Genomic DNA, 25,416 nt, shown 5'->3' on the forward strand with positions numbered 1-25,416 from the left:
GTGAAACTAATAGAAGTTTATATATTTTGTTTTCCTTGTTTCGAAATTAAATGATGCACTGTATAGCTACTTTAAATAAAATGTATATCATATCGACAATAATATTGAGAGATATTTAACTGATTTAAGTAATAATTTATTTCCACAATTTTTATGATCAAAAGTTAATAATTTTTTATATTATGTTCCACACAGGAACAAAGCCCAGCATTGTAAGTAATTTAATGTATATGCCTGTTATATGTAGAACGTTCTATTTTATTTAAATATTGATAATTAAAAGTAGTATTGCGAAAAGAAATATTTTCAGTCAACAATCTGTGATTTACAATATGTAAAATATTAGGTATTTAAGTAGTAAGCTACTAGTTACGACACAAAACTTAAAAAAGAAAAAAAGACAAACATAAATCTTCTTTAGAGATTGGCTGATTTTCCCAAGACGTTGATCTGTATTCCGCATTTGTGCAAGCCTTTCGTCAATCTCTGAGCAAGATCGACGTCCACCCGAACAAAGTTTTGTACGGCACGTTCGACGATAAAGGTCGAGGCGTTGCGCAGACTACCAACCAAGTTTTGAGCTAATCTCTCTTTAGCGGGTTCGTTGAGAACCTTGTTCCAGAAGGTGGTGGCTTGACCGAAGTCGTCCTCGTCCTCAGAATTATAACGGTCCACGTCTCCGCTTACATGGAACGGTGGTGAACGAACGTCCGGACACTCCCTCGGTCCGAAGAAGCTATTTGGATAATAATTCGGCGCGCCTCCGTGATTATATATCGACATGTTACCATCTCGCTGATAATGCATCGCAGAGGAGATCGCCTACGGGATAATATATATTGCATTTTTTAATCTTCAAGAGATATATATTTTAATAAATATTTTATACTCTAATATTTATATTAATCGAATAATGATGTATTTTGATAAAAATATAATAATAGTAAATTTTAATTAATCAAATAGTAACTTTTGTAAAATATATCAATGTAAAAATAATAATAATTTATATAAAATATATTAACAATAATTTATGTATATTAATTTCTTTATTCAAACGTACAATTAAAAATAATATGTGGACACGCAATTTCTTTATGTCAATATTAATATAAATTATTATGTCAATTTGCAATATCATATTAAATATTTTTATGAAACATAAATAAATATAACTATTATAAAATGTGGAAGATATATATGTTACTTAGGTGAAAAAATCTCTACTCATTTTTACTTTGAAGAACCATGAATAAACTTTATCTAAAGTTGCGAAATAAATTTTAACACTTAAAAAGCATGAACATCTATCATAATTAGAAAAAATGTCAGCAATCGTGTAATTTATCCTGTCGTAAAATGAAAAGTTACCTTGTAAGGGCAATTCACTGGCAACTGAAGATGATTCGGTCCCAAACGATGTCTTTGAGTGTCACCATAAGCAAAGAGTCGATCTTGTAACACTTTGTCGGGACTCGGTTCAATACCAGGTACCATGTGCGCCGGATTAAAGGCCATTTGCTCCACATCAGCGAAATAGTTTTCGGGATTGCGATCCAGTACCAGTTTTCCTACTGGTATTGGAGGATATTCCTTGTGAGGCCACACCTATAAGAAAAATTTGTATAATTTTCAAAAAGGAACTGCTTATAAGTAGAATACTGATATAATTGAAGAATATTAATTGCCTTTGTTAAGTCAAACGGATTCCACCTGAAAGTTTTTGCTTGGTCCATGGTCATTATTTGGATGTAGAGTGTCCAGGACGGAAATTGCTTTTTAGCGATAGCATTGTAAAGATCTCTAATCGAGTAATCAGGATCAGAAGCGCAGAGTTCGTTAGCTTTCTCCGGGAGAAGATTTTTGATCCCCTGATCGGTCTGGCAATTATCATTAAATATATGTAATACAACAAATAATTTTAAAATAGTTCAATTAATATAGATGACATACTACTATTTTTTTCTGGTTTAAATAAGAACCTTGAAGTAGAATTTACAATAGACCGCTTCATTCTTGCTGTTGACTAACTTGAATGTATGAGAACCGTAGCCGTTCATGTGACGGTACCCGTCAGGAATACCGCGATCACCAAAGAGAAACATAACTTGATGCGTCGACTCGCGTCTAAGGGAGAGAAAGTCCCAGAACATGTCAGCATCCTAAAAAAAAATATTTTATTAATATACCTACTCTCTATTTAGCAAAATGTCATTTAACTTCCACATAGATGAAGAAAACATATATTTGATACATAAATAACGCACTTGATCATCGAATTAGTTGACTATCTGTAATCATATTTAAACGAACCTTCAAATGGGTCACAGGATTTCTCTTCTGCGTGTGTACTAAACTTGAGAATAAAAGAGAATCCTTAATAAAGAAGATTGGCGTATTGTTGCCGACAAGATCCCAAATACCTTCCTCGGTATAGAATTTTACGGCGAATCCACGCGGATCTCTGAAAAATAAAACGGAACATCGATTATAATTAGAGAAACATATATGTGAGAACATTTTTTGTATCCATTTTTTTGTTACTCAATCCTTCACTACTTGAATTATAGTAGCAAATCGCAAATCAAAAGAATAACATGCAATTCAATCGCGTCTTTTTCTTTATTGCACCACGCTAAATGATAAAAATTACACTCATGGCGATGGAACCACATGTAACGTAACGGGTCACGGTATAGTATACATTAAGAGACTCATTAATGGAAAATGGTTTGAAGGTAAGCTGGAGAGCGTACTGTATGTATCCAATTTAAATAAAAACTTATTCTCAGTTGGAGCTTGCATGAATAAGGACTACAAAGTAACTTTCGAGAAAGACTATGTCAAATTCTCCATGAATGATGAGCTGAGAGCTCAAGGGATGAAGCAAAGTAATAATCTTTTTCGTATCTTTATCAAGGTGCAAAACAGAAATTATGCAAATTCGGCAGCAACCTCAAACTTAAAACGCTGGCACGAGCGTTTGGGCCATGTCAACTATAAATATATACGTCAACTGTGGAAGGAAGGCTTGATTGACGGAACATAAAAGACAGTAACGATGATGAAGATACTTTCTGCGAAGCCTGCCAATATGGGAAGCAGTATCGTTTATCCTTCAATAAAATCACAAAAAGAAATCCTCTATCGGGAGAGCTCATTTACAGTGACGTATGTGGCCCAATGTCTCAAGATTCAATAGGAGGTTTCAAGTTTTTTGTAAGCTTTAAAGACAACTCTACTCAGCATATCGTGTTGTTTATTTTATAAAGCACAAATCTGATGTTTTTGATAAACTGAAAGAATTTGTTAATTAACTTGAAAATAAGTTTCAGAGACGAGTCAAGACATTGCATGTGAACAATGACAGAGAATACTGCAATGAGCAGATATCAAGATATTTGTGTGCTAAAGGAATTAATCTGGAAACCACTGCCCCGTATACTCCAGAACAAAACGGACGGGCAGAGCGAGATAACAGATACCTGGTAGAAAGCGCCCGAACCATGTTACATGCCAAGAATTTGTCTATTCGATTGTGGGCTGAAGCGGTGAACACAGCCTGCTACATATTAAATCGTACACCAACGTTGTGCAATCAAGATGGAACTCCTTATGAATTGTGGACTGGAAAAAAGCCACGCTTAGATCATATTAAAATATTCGGATCGGAAGCATACATTCACGTCTCCAAACAATTAAGGAAGAAATGGGATGAGAAATCTTGGAAGATGATACTAGTAGGGTACCAATCCACAGACTTCGAAAATTACGGTATCCAGAGATGTTGTTATACACGAGACAAGTGATCATCATGTGACGAAACCGAACGACCAGGTAAAAGTCCCAACTGATCCAAGAACACTGATTCAAGAAGAAGTCATTAGTGAAGACGTCCAAAAGAAAGAAGACACAATCAAACATTATGAAGAAGAGAGCATGAAAATGAGCGGTTCACATGACATACACTTAGAGATAGAAGCACAAACACTCAAACCACCGAATTGTTACGAAGCAAATATAATAGAGCTTGATGAACCTACATCTTATGAAGAAACTGTAACGGAAAAGATGCCGAGAAATGGGAGGAGCAATTGACGAGGAACTCAAAGCACATAAGGCTAATAATACATGGATCTTCCGAGATTTACCAACAAACAAGAAAGCAATAGAATCGAAATGGATATTCAAGATAAAACGAGCAGCTCATGGTTACAATTACCGCTATAAGATTCAACTTTGTGCGAAAGGGTTTACGCAGAGGCACGGAATTGATTATCATGAAATATTTTCACCTGTAGCGCGATACGATTCCATATGGACAATATTGGCAATTGCTGCAATGCAAAATTTGGAAATAGCGCATTCGACGTGAAGACAGCGTTTCTGAATGATGATCTATCTGAGGAGATTTACGTGAAAATACCGGAAGGAATCAAAGCACTATTCAATGGTGCAGTGTGCAGATTACAAAAAACCATCTACGGTCTTAAGCAAGCATCGCGAGAATGGAACAGTAAATTTGATTCATTTCCAAGACGTTTTCAACATCAAGCAAGGCGGATCCATGCGTGTATACCTGACAGTGTCGGCAGAACCGTTTTCACCAGCGACAGTGGATAATCTTATAGCGATAGGAGTTCTCTTTCCAATGCTGGAAAATATCTTGGCCTTGCAATACTTGCTTATATCATGAGTAACTTCAAAGTAGCCGAACGCACCTGAGAAAAATACGCGTACAGTTAATTGTTAAGTTGTTAATAAAAAAAATAAAGTATACACATAAAGATAGTTGTGCAAAAATAATAGATGTAATATATTAAAGTTGTGCACACTATAAAAAATAAAGCAAATATACCGGCTGCTTTAGCGTGCACCATTCGTTCCGGAATCCTTTCTCTGGTAAAATGCGACATTTCGTCCAAGTAAACAACATCTTGCAGCAACATGGGTCCACGAGACCCAACCGTGAGGCTGGCCTTTTTCTCGGCAACGGGTACTCCATTTGCAGTTAATAATACAGGTGCTTCACCCTGTGAAAAAGATTAGATGTAGATTAATTCTTTATCGACTACTGCACGAAATATATTTATTTCATATAAAACAGTTCTCTTATGTCAGAAATTAAAAGACTACGAAGTATAATCTTAAGACAAATAAATCTACTTAATAAAAGCCAAGTATAGAAGGTAAATAGCGCGGCAATAGAATAAAACTCCTAAATAGTTATAATATATATAAATTTGCCTAATAATAATTCCTAATGATTATTAGGCATATTTATATACATATATGATAATCGTTTAGAGAGGAGATTTATTTATTTTCGCGCTATTTACCTCGCGGTCAGCTCTTTTTAATCTTTATAATATTTATCTTAATTTTTTAATATTCGGATTCTTTATTTGATTTTGCTGATAATTTTATTTAAAAAAATAATCAACTTAAAAAAAATTTATATAAGAAAAGAACCTTTTAATCATGTCCAATTTTATACTTCGTTTTTATAGTTCGCAACATTTTTTAGAATCTTTAAGCCTCTGTAATATTTATTGAACTTTAATTATAATAAACAGACATAGATAATTAAACGATAACTTAATCATTATCAACCGTCGTATAAAATTCTGTTACACAATCAGAAATCTTTTCGTAATTAAATCTTTTCTTCTTTTTATCAAAATACAAGGAAGAAACCGCGATGGACATAATACTTTTTGTCACTATTCATTTCGCTAATAAACAAAAAGTAAATGCGCTTTTTATATTATAAAAATCGTGATAAAATCAAAGCATAAAAATAATCTCATCCGTTGATCGTGGAGGGAGATTCTTGCTGTCTTAAAATCTTATCTAAGAATCTACTTCAACGTTTTAGTAATTATTATCGTCCAGTCGTGTCATAATCACCTTGCTGGCAATCGGTGTATGTATTTTTTTTAATTAGATAATTATTAATAAAAAATTGATAATATCACGATATTAATGGTGAAAATTATCTTGCACAAATTATACGTCACACAAGCAGATGTTGCAATATATAAATTTGAAGTACGTTTTCAGTGCTACAGTTTTAATTTTCTAGTGCAAATTTCTATCTCTCTTTTCTTAATATATATTAATAGTTAAATATTGTTCTTTTTCAAGTTGTTATTAAAATTCTCATATAATGATAATATAAAATAAATAGTTATTAGAAAATTGAAAGTTGTTGCAAATATGATTATGGTAAAATAATTTCTTAAATATTGTGATTAAAATTATTACAATTTGTATTATTTTTCAGAAAAAATATATAAATATACATATATATATATATCTTTGTTTTATATATATTTATTATAATAATTAATACATTATACATTAATGTACTTTCTGTGTATATGTATGTATGTATGCACGTGTATATATATATATGCATACATACATATACACATAAAGTACATTATATATGTGCGTGCGTGCATCTTATCTTTATCACTTTTATCTAGATGAAACATTATTTACGTGAAACACTGTTTATATGCATTAAATAGTAAAACATTAATTTACAACTAATTTGCATAGTCGACTACACCGATTACTTTTTTTGCGAAGCACACCTCTCGCTGCGTTGAATTGCGTAATTTTATAGTGAATAACGCAATGCTTTTGCTTCGATATGACACAGCGCATATTATCTTCAAAGTGTCGCCATTGACCTAATGCGCTTGACCTACTGGTTGCTAACTCCTTCAGAATGTAAATCATATGCGAGAATAAGCATAGGTTCTTTTTTTAATGACTAAATATATAAATATAAATTTCAAATTTTTAGAATGTTTTTGGTAAAATGGCGCTATTTCCATCGATACATCATATCATAAGCAATTTTATCGAACATTTTATTTGTTTAATCTGATAGATACAATTGTAAAAATACCACTCAACGGAACAATATTTAACTTATCTGCGTTTCATCACGCAGCTAGTTTAATTATTTTCTATATCTATTAACACATAATTAGTCGTGCAAAACAGATCACTTTGATTTAAGTAAAAAATATACAAACACTGGCTTTTAAATGTGACAGATAAAATTTCTGTGATTTTTTAAATCTAAATGTTTTGAGGATAATCAACCAGAGAGAGATTGCGAATCGCGACGTAAATTTTAAATGTGTTGCGATAAATCACAATATAGGTATGCTGTGTTGTAAACACTTCAAGATTTTATAATTCCTTGGCTCTTTCTCGGATTTTCATACAATGTAGTTCTTTGAATGTCAAATAAGTACTTTGTAGAAGAAAACAATGTAAAAAACGGAAATCCTCTAAAATATAAAGAAGGAAAGAAAGAATGTCAAATAAATACATTTTAGCTGTCTACACTTGTATAAGTGAAATTAATTTCAAACATTTTTTTTAAAAGAATATACCAGCTGAAATTATGAAATTAGTTGAAATAATAAAATTAGTCTCATGTAAGAAATACATTTTAAATCATTTTAATAAAGAAATGTTGTGAAAAGATATGACTATTTAGTGTTACAAACGTACTTGAATTAAAAAATGCAATTTAAATTGTTGATAGATTTTATATAAAATACGTAGTATTTTTTTTGGTTTAACTCTTGTATTTTTATTATTTATCAGAATATAGGAAGAAACTAGCGTGTCACGTTCTTATGCATATCATTTATGCATATCATTTGAATTTCCCAAGTAAATAATAAATGGATTTTCATTCTTATCATATACGCTTTTATCTTTTGAACCTTGCCGTTACTAAATATAAGATAGTACGTAGAAACTAATGTTAAAATTTTGCATTACAAATTTTGTATGTTTAATGCAACAAGGTTTTTACGATTGCACATCGTAAAAACCTTGTTGCATTAAACATACGAAAGAGATTATCAGTAAGATTAGAAATTATATATATATATATATATATATATATATATATATATATATACGAACCTTATAAAATTATATGGATAAAATTCATTATGTAACAGTGGATGTAGCGCTATGCAAATATTGACTCTGTAAACAAAAGATTTAGTTTACAATATATTAAAATTGTAATGTAAACAAATCTTTGTTAAATCATGCAAATATAACTTATAACATTATGCAATTTATGAATTTAACCAAAAAATTAAATTTATTTACTTCAACATTGAGACGTGATATATATCGGATATAATATAAAATATTCTCCTTAAAACTTCTTTGTTAATATTTGAAAAGTATAATTTGAAATAGAAGATTATATTGTTTTATTTTTAAATGTTATACGCAAATGTTTAATTTGATAATAACTTTTTGCTTAAAACAGATAATTCAACAGATGATGCAAAGTCAACACGACAAAAACTGACTTGTAGCTTTGTTTTTAATTGTGCGAATCGTGAGTACATATAATCAACTGAATGTACAGGCTCTATCGAAATAGAATCAATAGTTAGTATTTTTAACAGCTGAGAGATATTCGTTTTCTCCTTACTAAATATTTAAATATAGCAAAGGTTTTTTAATTATATAATAAGCTAAGAGGTTTCGCTAAATTAAGCTTCGATGAAGTAAATACGTACGTGTAGATAAATATTTCAAATGCAATAACTAAATCTTATTAAATCTTGGAATAATTGCATGGATAGAATTTCATAATCGTTAATATGATGTTTATATCTCATTTTATTTAATTAATTTATTTATTTCATATCTATATATTTAATCCTTTTTCGTTTTATATATAATTATATTTATATTTATATATATACTTTTTTGTCATTGGACGAAACTTTTGCTAAGAATTTTCGTGCATTATTATCACACATATATTTCGATAAACCCGGACAAGCTGTAGTAAAATAATTTATATAAACAATCTCATATTTATAAATCCCTCTAATAATCCTACTTTTCAATGTAGCTTATCAGTTAGTAATTATGTAGTAATATGCAAATATATTGTTAGTAGCAAAATGTGCAATATTCGAATAAACATATACACAAGTACCGTGTTTCCAAAAGATATCAACGATTCTATTTAAATCTAAATTTTTTAGATAAAAAATCATTTCAAATAAACATATCATCTGAAACTTGATTACAGGAGAGAAAAAAATTCCAGAGCGTTTTTTATCCTATTCCTTTTGTACCATGGAAAAAATAGAATAAAAAGTGAATATATAATTAAAAAATTCGGAAAAAGATTTTTTTTGCAGATACAATTGCATTACAATTCGAATTTCTATATTAAAAGATGCCTAAGATTGTATTCTATGTCGTTCTAAATGCAATTAATTATAAAGTAGCGCTAAGTCATTCCTGTCCTGATAATTAATCAATTAATGTATCCCGTAATCCCGTATACATTTCATAACATGACGCAACACTAACTCAAAAGTCGAAGTACATATGGAAGACTGGAGGTACTCAATCAAACTTTTTTATATTTTCATTCCTTTTAGAAATATAGAAGTAATCGTAACATGCGTAATACGTGACAAGTGTTTGAACACCACTGTAACTGCGTGGCACGTATGTAACAATCTCTTACCTTGAAATTCCTCTTGTAATCATTCAGCTGTTCCGATGCCGGATCTCTAACTGGGGAAGCCATCCTGTCGATCGGTCTCTCGCAGTTGTAACTTCTGAAGGCAATCACGAAGAGCGACGAAGTAGTTTCCGAGATATCTCGACGACGTAAGGAGACGTAACTGGTCACCGACGACGACGTAGAAAGATGTAACTAATCGACAACAACGACGACGACGAGCTTTTATCGTGTCCGTATGAATGACGGAGGAGAATTGATAGTGCCGGGTGGGAATAGACATTACATCGATTCGGGAGGAGAAGTGATATCGAAGGAATTGAACTAACAAGGAAATCTCGCGAACTCGAAAAATTCTGATTTGGATGAAATTTTACACTCGTGTAGAATAGATAAATAAATGAATTTAGAAATTTTTTTACTTGTGAGTTTAAATCGATTCTAAGGGGTGAAATCATCCTTTATATGTAAAACGGCTTTTTGCTTTATATATATATATATCTTGAAAATTATTTGAGATATCAAAAAATGTTATTATATAAAAATTTCATGACAAAACCACCTCTATTTAATCACATTAATAAAAGTTTAAAAAAATATTTTTTTACAGATTTAAAAAAAATTTGTTTTAAAAGTTATTTTTTTTAATTTTATTAATATAATTAGTATTTTTTTAAATTTTATTGATATGATTATTTAAAACGTCGGTCGCGTCTATAGTCTTACAAGAGTAAAGCGATATTAAAAAATTAGGTGTTCGATAGTTATTGGTATTAAAATATTCCTTTATTAATATTATTTTAAGATATGCAAACGCCGAATTAGATGCTCGTTCCGTTTGGTAGAATTTCGGACGTAAATCATGGGCGCGTCAACTGATTTACAAGAGAGAAGTGGTTTAAAAAAATTTTATATTTTAGATATATCTTAACGGTTTCTAAGAGCACCTAATTATTATGTATTTGTTTTTTTAAATTATTTTATTTTTTTAATAACAATTAAATTAACAACCAACAAACGTCAAAATCGTGCCAACAATTATCAACAAACGACCAACAAACGATTTGTAAAAAAAAATTAGTAAAGTGAAAATTGACCGGTTAACTTTACGGAGATAAATATCGGACGCAGTGTGAATCCAGCAAAAACCTTGTATCCACGATCTGAGAACTCATTCCAAGTTCCAATTTCAAGAAATGTGTAACCAATCAGCTCACAGATTTCACGGAAAAGTGGCAATTTTATTGGTTACACATTTCTCACAAAGACCGAGATCTCGGATCAAGTTCTGTCATCGTGGATACAAGGCTTTAGACATTGATTAGATAGCGATAAGATATCGATACGAAAATCATTTATTGCTAGAGTGTAGTTACATACATATAATGCTACAATCTCAGTTCTTTTTCTTTTCTGTTACTTATCGTGCTCGCACAGGATAAATGTAATGATGAATCTATAAATGAAGAATTCGTTAGTATAGTATTTGATCATGATTACGTAGGCTGTAATGGTTGGACATGAAATGAGTATAATAGCGAAATTATTACATATATATCAGGTTTTATTGTAAAGTTCATAAAGAAAAAAATCAAATGTGAAATATGTCTCAAACAGTTAGAAAAAGATACTGTTACTTCTAAACTCATAAAATTAAGGGTCAACCCAATTCAGGATCATCGTATTTTAATTATAAAGGAAGTCACAGTATAGTTCTTCTGGCTATATGTGATAGCAATTATATTTTTAAATTTGTTGATATTGGAGCATATGGTCGAAGGAGCAACGGAGGAATTTTTAAAGAGAGTGTATTTGGTCAAAAATTTGAAAATAATGAAATGAAGGTACCTAAACCTGCACCAATTTCTAATAATGGAGAAGATTTTTCTTACGTTATCATAGGAGATGAAGCTTTTCCGTTGAAAACTTATTTATTAAGACCTTATCCGGGTAAACAAAATGTTGGAAATGAGAAGCGTATATTCAATTATAGACTATCAAGAGCCAGAAGAACAATAGAGAACAGTTTTGGAATTCTAGCTTATAAATAGGTGGAGAATTTTTCGAAAACTTATTATTTTAAAAGTAGAGAAAATCATGAAAATTGTACAAGTAACTGTGTGTCTACATAATTGGTTACATATAGCAGATCTTAACGGAAACGAAAAAATTCAATATATTACACCAGATTCAGTTGACAGAGAAGACGAAAATGCTTTTATAGCAGGAAGCTGGAGAACAGATATGTAGGCTGCAACTGGAATAACAGACATAACTCGCTTAGAAAATAACTCCAGCACTCGTCAAGCTATAGAAGTTCGGGAACAATTTCTTCATTATTTTAACAATGATGGAGCTGTCGATTGGCAATGTTTTTATATGTAAGTACATTTAAAAATTACAAATGAAAATTGTAAATAAATTATTGTATAAAATTATAACTTTATTTATTATATAAAATTATACCTTGTACAGATTAAATAAATGCGTAATATAATATTAATAAACACTTTTTTGAACATATTTTTAAATAATTGTTATGATTATTAATTTATATAAATTTAAAGTAAATTTAAGTAATTTCATTCTCCACATCTAGTTCATTTTCTAACTTAAACAATAGTTTGTAAATTTTAAACATTGCTCTATTAACTTGTTTTTTATTAAAATTTCTTAATTTTTTGTCTACTGTAGAACAAAAATATGAAATTTCATCTCCTTCTTTTATTTCCGGCATAGGTAATAATGGTGGCTATACAATTTGAGGTGGCGGAACTATACAATTTGAGGAGGCTGACTTAATGCATTGGCAATAATTTTAATTGGATCCTCACGTTTCTTCTTTTTGCCTGAAATAAATCAAATGAATTTATTAATATAATTGTGCTTATAATAACTTAGTATTTATTAATACTTTTATAAGATACAAATATACAAACCCTTATTAAGTTCGAAATCATCTGAAGAACGATTCGAATCATCCAATTCTTCTACATCATTTGAAAGATTAGCATCCTTTTCCATAGGTATCGTCAAATTGCTGACAGTACTATATTGAAAAATAGCATTTCAATAAAACTGATTCAATGAAATTAATTCATTACTATCTATTATTTTTACTTCTATAATTAAATTTACCTTTTAATTCCAAGATCAAATGAATCTTTTAAGAAGCTCATTTGCTCCATATACCGCCACGGTTGCCTTTTTTTGCTGCTTGACTACTTTTCCCTTTTTCTTTTATAATGTTTACTCTATATGTATCATATAAATTTTTCCATTTTAATTTTAATGCTGTAGCAGTGTATTGCTCTGAAAAAAAGTTTATGGTCATAATTAATTTCGTATAAAATTACTAATTTTCTCAGTAAATAATGTTATTTATCTTATACTGTTTTCTTTGTTTGTATTCATTAGATTCGTTATATCTTGCTAAAGTTTATCTTTTGCTGCTTTAGTCCGCTGTGATGGTAATGTATCTTTAAAATTCCATAAGGGAGGTTGATTCTGTACTGCAGAAATTAATATTTCTTCCATCGATGCAATTATTGCAGTGTCTTCTGTTAATATTTTCCTTGTCGATTTGATCAATATCACCATCACTTTCATTGATATTCGTAATAATCTGCCCATCAATTGAAACAAATAAACAATGATAACCCAATAATTATACTAAAATTTACAGTAAAAAATTTAAATTAATAATAATTAATATTTTTTACAGTTTTAGGATAAAACTGATTATTATCAGCCAAAACAATTTCTGCGTAACCTTGCATACAAAGACGTGTTTGTATATTTTCAATACTACAGTTTTCTTTACACAATCCACATAAAGAGGTATCGTAATCCTGAAAATATATTAAAATACAAATATTTTTTGCTTTGATATTCAATTTTTTATATTTTTAGTTCATTATATTAAGATATATGGATTTGCGCATAATTAAGGTTAGAATTATTAGTAGCAAAATTAGCAAACGCATTTATAAAATATAGATAAACATGCATAAAACTTTAATGTTAACTTATAATTCAATTAATGACTTACATTTGTTGACTTCATTTTCAAAATACAATACTGTTCACAGTGTTCACTATACTCGCAGCGAATGTTTGCTAAAAGCTTAAAAAATTTAGCGAACAGCGTTTATTCGCTAGCAAACTGCGAATGACCACGTGACCTTTATTCGCAGCGAATTTTTCGCTGCATGAATTGGCACCTTTACACAGTTATGCCTATGACATATGCAATATTATTTACATTATACATGTTCACAATACAATTAGAAAATTAAGGTTAAAACAAGAAAATATGTTATAATTCATTCGTGAAAGTTTTTACAAATTAGATTAGATTAATCATAGATTGAATAAACATCGTAATTGTTTACATGAAAACTTACTGAGAACTCCGACCATTACAATCACTAGGACCACTACAAACAATAAGAAACTGCGAGACATTGGTAATGCTTCGATAATTTCTTTTACCAAGTTGCGATTAATACTGTTCGTACTTCAAATGCGCTTTTATATCCTTAGTTAACAAATCTTGATCTATAATTTCCTGATCTGAAATTAATATTTTTTATATCTATTACGTCATCAAAACATCGTGTATTTATACACGTATATGACAAAATCAATGTTTACTAACGTTGATTTTAACCGAAGGGTACATTTCAGTACATAAATATGACTAAAATATTGATAATATATCTTATCGATAATAAACATTATTACATTTTTTCACCTGCGTTATAAACGTATTGCAAATAAAATTGAAATAATAATAATTTATATTCTAAAATAAAACTAATAACGTTAATGCCGGCCAATCCTCTTAAGAAGGACCAGGATCCGACTACGCCGCAACCAACCGAGAACGCAACCATCGACATTGTCATAGAACGTAAGATAACATTGTAACACCACATTGGGGAAAAATATAAATATATCACAACTAACTAGAACGGTGAAGTTAATAAAAAGAAAAACGTTCCCCTGCGCCCTAGCTTCTACCATCCTTTGCGGATCCCGAACTCAGTGCCGTCCCGCGGTACAACACTTGAATCAAAAGGAACTTCAGAGATATTAAATGCAAATGAAGTACTTTGTAAGAAGTTTATTGATCAAATTAATCAAGTGGCAAAAGCTAAAGGTGAATATCACCGTGTTGTTAGTAGTGAGGTAGAAATAATATAGCAGGATTTTCGTGAAATCTATCAGTTATCTGTTGATGATGATCTACGAAGGTTTGATTTTATGTATTCTGATACTGAAAGAAATATGATATTGGAAAAGATGGAGATAGGTTTGAAATTGATGAAAGAGGCAATTTGTATAGGAAAGATTTGAGAGGTCAGAATAGGACATTTGAAACTAGTGATAAGCAGAAAATCACAGTTTATTGTTGTTATAAACATAATGATGTTGAAAAAGAATTTTAATGCAGGATTAAAGGGTAATTTTACTGGAGATACTATATCAAAATTAAGTAATATGAATATAACTATTGAAAATTTAGAATGGTATAGTAAAGCTATAGCTTTTGCAACTAAAATTTGCATAACAAATGTTAAAAGGAAAAGTATTTTACCCAATATAGCCGCAAAACTTATTAAAGGAATGATAGAATTAAGCAAGAAAGTAATGTTAAATCCTGAAGAGTAGCTTGATAGAACTGATGTAGATTTAGAAAACAAATTAATTGTAGTTTATTAATACTGTACGAATATTTGATTTTAAGAATTTTTGTTGCGCCCGTTTAGTTATTAAATTATCATATCGTTTTATATATTAAAGCTCATTTATGTAATAATAAATTATTTAATTATACAGTTACTTCTAATTATATCATGTATATTCGGCTCTTTTATGCCTTTAATAATAATTATTATTTAATATATAATCTACACAATTCTCTAAAGTAATACTACAAAAAATCTGTTATCACAGACCACAGACTGGATCACGAACTTGTCTAGAATAATGTGGAAATATTGAATGCAGAATTTTTTCTAAATAATGTGTCGAAAATGTGCTGTTTATCAGATGCTAAAAAAATAATTTAAATCGAGAGGAAGAAACAGAATGCTTAGATTATGCATACACGTATATTGTTGAATATATCAAATGTTTAAGTTCGCGCTTTGTTTTCACAACATTTTCATCCTCTATTTAGAGGTTTGTTTATTTGAAGGTTTGAATTTATTGACTTAATATAAACAATGTCCGATCTTGTTATTTTTATTTGTACATTAGACGCGTTGAGTGAGAGTTGAGCTTAACGGTTGTGCTACCTTTGTCACAATTGTAGCATTTGAGATCTGTGATAAATTTCTCCCTGTTTTCTATTATTTTTTTTTAATTTTGCTATATATAGCGTTATATTGGAGCATTTGAGCTCGTATTCGGTATTTTTGTTTGTGAAGTTTGAAGCTGATAAGAAACTTATTACATTTGCGTATATCTATATCTGTGATATACTTTAGTGTGTTATATGTATGATTACATATTATGTTGTATTGTTGAATATGATCTGAAGATGGACCGAAACGTTGAAATGCGGTTCTTTTTTAAAAAAACTTTTTTTATTAAAAATATTTGTTTTTATTTGGGCCCCTACACCCTGTACTGACTGTTACGTACCGCAACTTTCCCACGCAAATATTTCACGAATAGATATCTTGTTAAGAGACAGCAGTTTCTCACGCTAGATGTGCATAAGCCATACCCTACTAAAAAAAAAATTTAAGATAACAACTAAAAACTCAACTGAGAATTTAATTGAAAATTTAACTGAAAATTCTGATAAGAACTTATATGGGATTTCCGCAAAATTGCATATATAAATTCTCAATTAATATTTTTATAAAAATATTTTTGCAAACGGATTTGAAAGAAAAAAATTACAAAAAATTGATCAGATTAACAGTATATAATTTATTAATTGAAATAAAGTGCTTTTACATTTATAATATTTGTTTTTTTTTATGTGTTATCTGGGTATATATATTTCTTTGTTAAAGTTTAAAAATAAACATTTCTTTAAGTTAAAATACTTATAATATTTGTTCTTTAAATATATTATATCCATATATATAAGTAATATATTAAAAAGATATATTTCTTTGTTAAGGTTTAAAAATAAAAATCTTTAACATTTAACATTATCATTCATTTTTTTTCTTCTCTTATTTGTTATATTTTTTTATTTATATTTTTTTCAAACATCTCTTATTTTTGAATAAATAATATTGAAAGAATCACATAAATATTTTATTCTTCTTTCATCACTGACATGCAATTCATCGATAAGGTAATCGTTATATAAAGCTGCTAAAAGATTTATGGAATAAATTAATAATCGTATAAAGTATAAATATAAGTAGTGTAAAAAATAAAAAAATTTGTATGTACATAATGCTAAAGAAAATTTTCTTGGAGTCAATACTTTAACTACACCGTCGGGTGATTTGTATATTGTTCTCTTTTCATCAAGGCACCTATTTTTCAAAATATTTTCTAGCCAGATATAAAGTAGTACATCGTTGAAAAACAAGGAAGGCTTTCATCGGCTTTTTGTTATCTCCCAAGAAAGTAAACCCACTGTTATATCTTCTCCTAAATATATCTATAAAAAATGTAAGAATAAAACTTTAAAATTATATTACAAATAATTTCCAATTTCTAATGAAAAAATTTCTTACTTTTTTATTTGATACTTTTTCATAACGTTTGTGAATGTTAAAAGAATCTTTATAGTTTAATCCGTCTTTTATTCGTTTTCGTTTCAATTTTTTGGGATTTACTTTTTCTGAAGCTGCTAAAAAGTAAAAAACATTTTAAATATATTAACTATTATGAGATAAAATAATTCTTTCTCTATTTGTGAATTTTATAATTTAATCAAAAAAGCTCTTGCAAAAAATTTTATGCGCATTTTATTTTCTAACCAAATAAATATAAAGCACCAGAAAATGAATGTATAATATATAATAATAAATTGACCATATAAAATTAATTACCAATTTGCTCTTCATGTGCTATATCCTCTTCATCATCATTTTCTATATCTCCTTCTTGTATATTCTCTTTATTATTATTTTCCTCTGAATGCTTTGAATTATTATTCTCTTCAAATAAGCATCTTCTTACGTTTTTCATTGTATATTACTTCGTAAACGTTTTGGCGAAGAACATTGATTGATCGTTTCTTGAAATAAATTATGTGTCAAATTTTGAGTATTTTATTTTTTTGTCCATTATCAAACATTTTTTTATAAGAAACAGCCTTTTTATTCTGTTCTGCGTTATATACTGAACTTTCTTTTGACATCGAAGAACTTTTCAAAAGTCCTAATAATAATATGTTTTTAAAATATTTAATTTAAAAAAATTAATTTTCTATTTAATTAAAATATTAAAAAATTGTATTTTTTCTATTAACATTTGAAAATAGTTCATCACAAACTATTAAATCATATAAAAACTTTTTTTTATAACTACTTTAATATTTGAAGAAAGCTCAACATAAACTGTTATATTGAAATAATTAAACAAAATTATAACAATAAACTTGTCTTAGAAATGTAATATAGTGAGACAAATTTATTGTTACAATTTTATCTCACTATATTACATTTAAGACAAGTTTATTGTCACAATTTTTGTTGAATAGTTTATGATGAGCTTTCTTCATGTATTAATGTAGTTATAAAAAAAAAATTTTTATGTAACTTTGAACCAAATTCAACTCGATTATAATTTGAATTTAAAAATTTTACATAAAATAATTAATTTATAATTAAAATTTTATTTACTATCATTAGAAGAGTCAGACATCATTGCGGGTGAGTGAAATAATTCTTTTCTTTTAAGTTCTTCATTTTCTAGTTTATGGTTGTTATATGGTCCTTCTATAGAAATATTTTCAAAATAAAACTTGTATTTATAATATGTTATTAGTCAAATTCAGTAATTATTAATTTACTAAATTCTTATATTATATATTATACAAATTTTACTAATTACCTCTGTCTGCTAAATCATTAGGAATAGAAGATGTCATAAAAGATGTTACCATTATGTCATCAATTTTCCGCCTTCGACTAGGAAAATTGTTTGTGCTGTGTGTGTTCAACACTTCCTGACTAATTTTCATAGCTACAGTATCTTTCGTGATGTTTTTCTTAATCTAAAATAAATCAAAACTGTTGTATAATATTTATCACTTATTAAGAAGGGAAATATTCTTTATTTATTTTTATCGATATAAAATTTTAGTAATTTATGTTTTAACTTTTTATTTCTTTATTGTATATATAATTATTTATTTATATAATTTACTTTTTCTTTTTGAGTTGAATTTTTCACTTCCAAGAAAGAATTAACAATTTCCTCTTCATAATCAGAACTTGTAATATTTGCTTGTTGGGTACAAAAACGTAATCGTTGAGAAATAAGTTTTTCTTGAAAATCAGTTTTGTTTTCTGAAAATTATAAATTATTTTATGTATGCTTGTTATATTGATTTATTACATTATATATTATTAATTTAGTAAATCATTTAATAAATAATAAATAATAAAATTTATATTTAAACTTATACTTTTATTAATTTTAGATAATAAAAATGTTTTACGACTTCGTAATCCATGATATATCTATAATAAGTTTTATATGCACATATAATATTTTATACTTATTCTAACTATTTAATTTTCTTACCCATTAAAAATCCAATTTGTGCTCTAAAATATTCATTATGCTGATGAACTTCATGGCAGTTCTCTGGACACAGCCACTTCACAAAATAAATTTTATTTCTGTCAAAATCTATTATATGTGTTGGACAGAAGGTTTTTAAATTTTTTTTATTGTTTTTAATTTTTATAAAATTAACAGGAATACAAAAATTTTTATCCTTTTTGTCTAAATATCTCACACAAGCAAACTTAATATCATTCATTCTTCTTTGATTTAGGAAAATTCTCTAATATCTCAATAATCTTGTGTTATAGCCCGAGACTATAACTAATTATACAAATATTATACAAATAAATATTATATACCGATAAAGCATTAAACTTAGCGATTGCGAAAGGCTAACGCAATAAGCATGCGATATCCGCATACCGCGATTAGGCGCATTGACCGCGCGTGCCGCTGACATAGCGAACCACGCGCGAAACCGGAGACGAAGCCGGAACATCGCGGCGAGCGTTACGAAAGAGTGCAAACCAGGAAGTCCGACCTTTGGACCCACTGCGCTTGCAACTCAGCGCGAGTTGGGCAACCCGACCAAAATTTAGGACGCTCGCCCAACAGTATAAAAAACCCAGCCGCGCTCGGATGCGCGGGCAGTCAAATAAAGTGTTAGTAATAGCCATAACTGCAACGGGCAGTCAAAAGTAAGTTAGCCATCGCCGTACCTGCGACGAGCAGTCATAAAGAATAATCGAAGTGCGCGTACGATTACATTACGTATAATCGCAACCGCCGTGTGCGAGTGAGACCAAGTGCGAACCGTCAACCCTCACGACGACCGACGCGAGGGGCCCATCTCCGCCTACGCCGCAACGCCAAGAAAGGAACCGACCTCGCCATTATAGGCAATAACACTGCGCTACACCTCTGTAGTTGAGTAAATATATTATATTTCGATAACTATACAGAAGTCGCATTATTGAAACGACAAAGCCTCCCTGCGCCTTAAATCCTGCTATCCTCCGCGGATCCCGAACTCAGTGCCGTCCCGCGGCACAACACTTGCAACTTCTTTGTCTCTCTACTATAATATATACATTCCGTATATATTCCAAACAAAACATACACGTTAAATATTCACTTTGATTTTTTCACTCAAAGTTCGTTATTGATGTAACTCTTTGTTTCACTTTTTGTTTTGATTTGATCAAATGCAATGAACTATATATAGTTCAATGAACAAATGGTTATGCGAAAGCGCGTTCACTAAAACAACCACTTAAACTCAATCGAATACAATTGGCTCTTACTTTTAGAACCAACAAATTAACATCGAGTATTGACGAGATGACAACTCAGTAGGTTTTAGTTGTTTTGCTGAACGCGGTTTAATACGCGCACAGTGAAATTACATAGTATTACGCAGATACGTAGTTACGCATTCACGTTTAATAAGAAGTTCTAACGGATCCGATTGTAAGTGTAAAGCCTCGTCTACAATAGCCGTAGAACGTAAGGTCGCAAGCAAATTGACCAATGACAGTCAAGCATTTTCGAAAATGCTTGACTGTCATTGGTCAATTTGCTTGCGACCTTACGTTCTACGGCCATTGTAGATGACCCATAAAAGTTATTAAATAAATAATTAATATAAGTGTTTATATTTTGTTATAGTGATTAATAGTATTTATTTAGGGTGCTAATTGCCGTTATAGTAATTAACAGTAATAACGCAATTAATACCCTACATAAATACTGTTAATCACTATAACAAAATATAAACACTTATATTAATTATTTATTCAATAACTTTTTACACTCGATGTTTATATATTTAGTGTGTTTAAAGTCTAAAGGCTCGCATTGTGATAGTGAGTTGTGTACGCACTTAAAATAAGCATCGAATAATTCTTCAAGCATCTAATTTATTACCGGTAAGTTTCCTTTAAAATATAAATTATTTTTAAAAACATGATGTATATTATGACTGTATGTATATTATTTTTAGAGGTTAGATTAGGTGTCATAATAATTTCCTATTAAATAAATTCAAATATTTTTATATGCTATTTTTTATACACTGCTAATTTGAATACTAATTTTTGACTTTTATTAATTTACAAATATTTTTCTTTCAGGGCACTACTTTCTTCAGAATCATTACTGTGTTTTAACAAATGCTTGCTGCATTAGTAGAGAGTTTAACGATATTATTTTAAAAAATGGAAAAAAAACATAAAGAACAAAAAAAGATATTTGGTTGAAGATTTGTCTATTAGTAGTTCGCAAAAATCTAGATTAAAGAAATGGGCTAGAACATGTGAAGACAATCAAAATGTAATATTTGTTACATAAATGTTTATATTTTTAATTCTTTTATACAAATTTTTTTGTACAAGTTTATAAATTTTCAGATTAGAAAAAAATCTGGACAAGCAGAGTATTATGGTTCTACCACAAATGATAACATGAACATTCATGCAGAAGCATCGTCCTTAATTAGTAGAGATGTAATAATTGAAGAAGTATATAACATATATATATATATATATATATATATATATATATATATATATACATTGTATATATGTTTGTAAATAAGATTTAAAAAATATATGTATTATACTAAAATTTCTTTAAATATGTTATATGTATGCATGTAATATATATATATATATATTCTTTACAGAAAAGTATTAGTATTTATTTGGTCAAACACTCATTTTGTGTATTTAAAGTGCTAAAAATTGAATACTTAAATATTCAATTTTAGTACTTTAAATATACACAAAATAAGTATTTAACCAAATAAATATACTAATACATTTCTATAAGGGATATGTATACACACACACACACACACACACACACACACACTCACATATAACATATTTTAAGAAATTTTAGTATAATGCACGTTTTTTAATTATATTTGAAAATCTAATATTCTAAAGTTATTCTACTAATTATTTTAGGTAGAATCGCAAAAGTCGGAAGTATTTTACTCATCTGATGATTATATGGACATTCATGCGAAAGCAACATCTTTAATTGATAGAAATGTGATAATTGAAGAAGTATGTAACATATACATATACATATATATATAACATATTTTAAGAAATTTTAGTATAATATACATTTTTTAATCATATTTACAAATATATAATTCTAAGGTTATTATACTGATTATTTTAGGTAGAATCGCAGAAGTCGGAAATATTTTGTTCACCTGAGGAATGTACACAATTAAATGATGATGAATATTTAAATGGTTTTGCATCAATGAAGAATGTTAAAAATATTTTAGATTTAATATCAACCGCTGATTTTTTTCGTAAAACTACAGCATCTGCTAAAACAAGTCCCGGTGAGCTTATGTTAATGATACTTAAATTTAGTATTACCCATAAGCTATCTTTAACTGCGATTTGCAATTTGATAAATTTGATCAATAATATTTTTGAGATTCCTATATTGCCAGAATCGCGTTATTTAATCGACAAACTCTTCAATTTTCAAGAAAAAGCACACTACCACGCGATTTGTCCAAACTGTTCGAATTATTAGGGAAAATATAAAGAAATTGATAAAGAGGTTCAGTGTGATACGTGTAACTCATTTATTAATGTATCGAGTCCATCTCTTTCTAGCTATTTTGTAATTCTTGTGATCCTTCTACTGATATTTCAAATCTCATAAAGAGTCATGAAGATTATTATAATTACATTGTACGCGAAAGATGCAATAAAACTCGAGACATTCAAGATATTTATGATGGATATTATTACAAAATGTTTGTAAATAACTTACCTAAAAATGAAAAAGATCGATATGTCAGCGCTATATTTAATACCGATGGCGCACCAAGATTTGGAAGTTCGCAAGATTCGATATGGCCGATACAAATACAAATAAATCAGTTACCACCTCAAAGCCGATTAAAAAACATTGTGACATGCGGAATGTGGTTTGGTAAAAATAAGCCAGAAATGAATACTTTTTTATACATATTTGTCGAAGAAATAAACATAATTAATAAAAAAGGGATAGAATGTACAATACATGGAGATAAACGAATGTTTAAATTATATATACTGGCAGCTTGTATCGACGCTGTAGCCCGGGCTCCAATGCAAGGATTAGTACAGTTTAACGGTTATAATTCTTGTAGTTGGTGTTTGCATCCCGGAGAATGGCAAAATGGATGTGTTAGATTTCCTATTCTTCATTATTGTCCAAAAGATAGAGAAATTACACATATGATAAAATGTGGAAAACAAGCTGTTAAACGCGGAACTATTATTAGAGGTGTGAAATATGTTACGCCTCTAATTAATTTACCATTTTTTAATATAATAAACGGTTTTGTGCTAGATTATTTACATTGTTATTTAGCCGGGGTAGGAAAACAAATAACCAAATGTATTTTAAAATTACTCAAAAAAGATGACATTGAGAAAATAAATTCTTTTTTGCTTCAAATACAAGTTCCAAATCAAATAAATTGATTAACAAGATCTTTAGCAGATAGAAATCATTTGAAAGCGAGAGAATGGGAAAATTGGATATTATATTACAGTGTACCTATACTTCAAACTATAGTTAATGATGAAATTCTGCAACATTGGTTTTTATTAGTAGAAAGTTTACACGGTCTTTTAAAAATTTCTCTATCAATCGAGGAGTTAGATAAAATTGATGAGTCACTTCATAAGTTTGTATTAGGTGTGGAGATGCTATACGTGAAAAACGTGCTACGACATATAATGTGCATCAATTATTACATATTTGTAAGAGTGTATATAATTGGGGTCCATTATAAGCGCATTTCACTTTCCCTTTTGAATCAAATAATAACAATTTATTAAATACTATACATAGTGCGAGAGAATCAATCAACAAATTGTAAGACATATAAATCTTCAATGCAGTATGCTTGTTTTAGAAAATAGAATTAATTGTAATATATCTGAAGCAACAAAAAGATTTTGCGAAAATCTAGTAGCTATAAGAATTAAAAATGTATTAAAGTTAGAAATATAACGTATTTTGGTTCAGGCGATATTATTGAAAATTATATAGTGTTGCAAGTCGAATTTAATTCATTAAAGCAAAAAACAAGCGAAACCGCCTACACGTTTGGACAGCGAGTCGATCTAGTAGCTATGAAATTATATGACTCTATGACCGAAGGAAAAGAGCATACTCTAGAACAAAAACGCACGATTCAGCAAACTATCAGAAACCAAGCGTTAATTAATTATCAAATCGGACTACGCGACGACTTGAAAGTATTCGTACGGTCACAACGCTTCTCGACATTGCAAGAGGCGATAAACGGCGCGAGCACGGAAGAAAAACTTATCAAGCCGATGGGAGCGAGAACAAACAGTTATCAAAATAAAAATAAACTCGACTCGAATTACTCGCGACCGCCTCGAGATACTAATGCAATATGTTTTAAATGCGGCAAGATAGGACATTATGGACGAGATTGTCGAACGAGCAGATACGCTCTGCCGAAACCCGAAAGACCACGCGTCAATGTGGTAGAAAAATTTTGCAAGCATTGTAAAAAGCGCGGACATAATCGTGACGAGTGTTGGTCTTTAAACGGCCGACCACAAGGAAAACCACAGGCTCGAAAAAACCCGAACAATGCGAATAAATCGAGCGATATTCAAAATAATTCAAAAAGAACGCGTTATATGACGCGAGGAAAGAGTTCCGACTCCGAGCGTAGTAACGACGAAGAAGAAAGAAGCGATAGCAAGGCAAAGCGCGCGCTGGAATATCAGGTAACACACGTACGACAGACGCGAGATAAACAAGGACTCGACGTCGTAACGATGCCCATACGCGAAAATAAGCGCATTCAGCGATAAAGCAATTATTTATACCATTCTAATCTTCCCATTAATTACGCAACCGAGCTATACCATAATGAATGTAATTGCGTTACCTGTATTCAGTTATAACAATATATTCGCAGTAACAGAAATTAACAATAAAATAATTGCGATAGACAAAGAAAAACTAACATACGTTATAGTAACAGAAAAAGATTTAAAAGATTGTATTAACATTAACTCACAATACACATGTGAGCATGCGACACCGACATATAGAGTAAATTTAAATGCACCATGCGA

The 25,416-nt window shown here is 29.5% G+C and overlaps 2 protein-coding genes and 1 pseudogene across 9 annotated transcripts; 1 reads left to right on the plus strand and 2 right to left on the minus strand.

Moving 5' to 3' along the window:
- Nucleotides 1-6: 6 nt before the first annotated feature.
- On the minus strand, nt 7-9,765 carry LOC140671530 (catalase-like). Of its 2 annotated transcripts, none has more exons than XM_072902859.1 (8): nt 9,551-9,765; nt 4,859-5,033; nt 4,580-4,721; nt 2,314-2,464; nt 1,983-2,162; nt 1,689-1,880; nt 1,372-1,608; nt 7-822 (listed from the first exon to the last, which is right to left on the minus strand). In XM_072902859.1, the coding sequence occupies exons 1-8, from the start codon at nt 9,611-9,613 to the stop codon at nt 418-420; spliced, it is 1,545 nt and encodes a 514-aa protein (XP_072758960.1). In that variant the 5' UTR covers nt 9,614-9,765; the 3' UTR covers nt 7-417. The 2 variants fall into 2 exon arrangements, with proteins under 2 accessions (XP_072758960.1, XP_072758962.1); XM_072902861.1 differs by lacking the exon at nt 9,551-9,765 and adding an exon at nt 7,963-8,028.
- A 3,505-nt stretch (nt 9,766-13,270) lies between these two features.
- On the minus strand, nt 13,271-20,770 carry LOC140672118 (uncharacterized). 7 transcript variants are annotated; one of them, XM_072903983.1, is made up of 10 exons: nt 19,283-20,770; nt 18,902-19,044; nt 18,587-18,749; nt 18,376-18,471; nt 17,581-17,911; nt 17,263-17,378; nt 16,973-17,186; nt 13,954-14,122; nt 13,599-13,786; nt 13,271-13,398 (listed from the first exon to the last, which is right to left on the minus strand). In XM_072903983.1, exons 1-5 carry the CDS (start codon nt 19,521-19,523, stop codon nt 17,787-17,789), a joined length of 768 nt encoding a protein of 255 aa, XP_072760084.1. In that variant the 5' UTR covers nt 19,524-20,770; the 3' UTR covers nt 13,271-13,398; nt 13,599-13,786; nt 13,954-14,122; nt 16,973-17,186; nt 17,263-17,378; nt 17,581-17,786. The 7 variants fall into 7 exon arrangements, with proteins under 7 accessions (XP_072760084.1, XP_072760088.1, XP_072760085.1 ...); XM_072903987.1 differs by having other exon boundaries at nt 13,599-14,122; nt 17,581-17,768; XM_072903984.1 differs by having other exon boundaries at nt 13,599-14,122; nt 17,263-17,375.
- A 201-nt stretch (nt 20,771-20,971) lies between these two features.
- LOC140672121 (uncharacterized) lies at nt 20,972-24,590 on the plus strand (annotated as a pseudogene).
- The last annotated feature ends 826 nt before the right edge of the window (nt 24,591-25,416 follow it).

The sequence above is a fragment of the Anoplolepis gracilipes genome, chromosome 12, assembly GCF_047496725.1.
Source record: "Anoplolepis gracilipes chromosome 12, ASM4749672v1, whole genome shotgun sequence".
Lineage (NCBI taxonomy): Eukaryota > Metazoa > Arthropoda > Insecta > Hymenoptera > Formicidae > Anoplolepis > Anoplolepis gracilipes.

Coding starts and splice junctions, on each gene's coding strand:
- LOC140671530 (XM_072902859.1), bottom strand. CDS start 9,613: ATGGCTTCCCCAGTTAGAGATCCGGCATCGGAACAGCTGAATGATTAC. Junction 4,722..4,858: donor GGTGCACGCTAAAGCAGCCG/GTATATTTGCTT, acceptor TATTTTTCTCAG/GTGCGTTCGGCTACTTTGAA. Junction 1,881..1,982: donor ATTGTAAATTCTACTTCAAG/GTTCTTATTTAA, acceptor GATAATTGCCAG/ACCGATCAGGGGATCAAAAA.
- LOC140672118 (XM_072903984.1), bottom strand. CDS start 19,523: ATGAATGATATTAAGTTTGCTTGTGTGAGATATTTAGACAAAAAGGAT. Junction 18,472..18,586: donor TAATGATTTAGCAGACAGAG/GTAATTAGTAAA, acceptor ATATTTCTATAG/AAGGACCATATAACAACCAT. Junction 17,912..18,375: donor GTCTGACTCTTCTAATGATA/GTAAATAAAATT, acceptor TATTATTATTAG/GACTTTTGAAAAGTTCTTCG.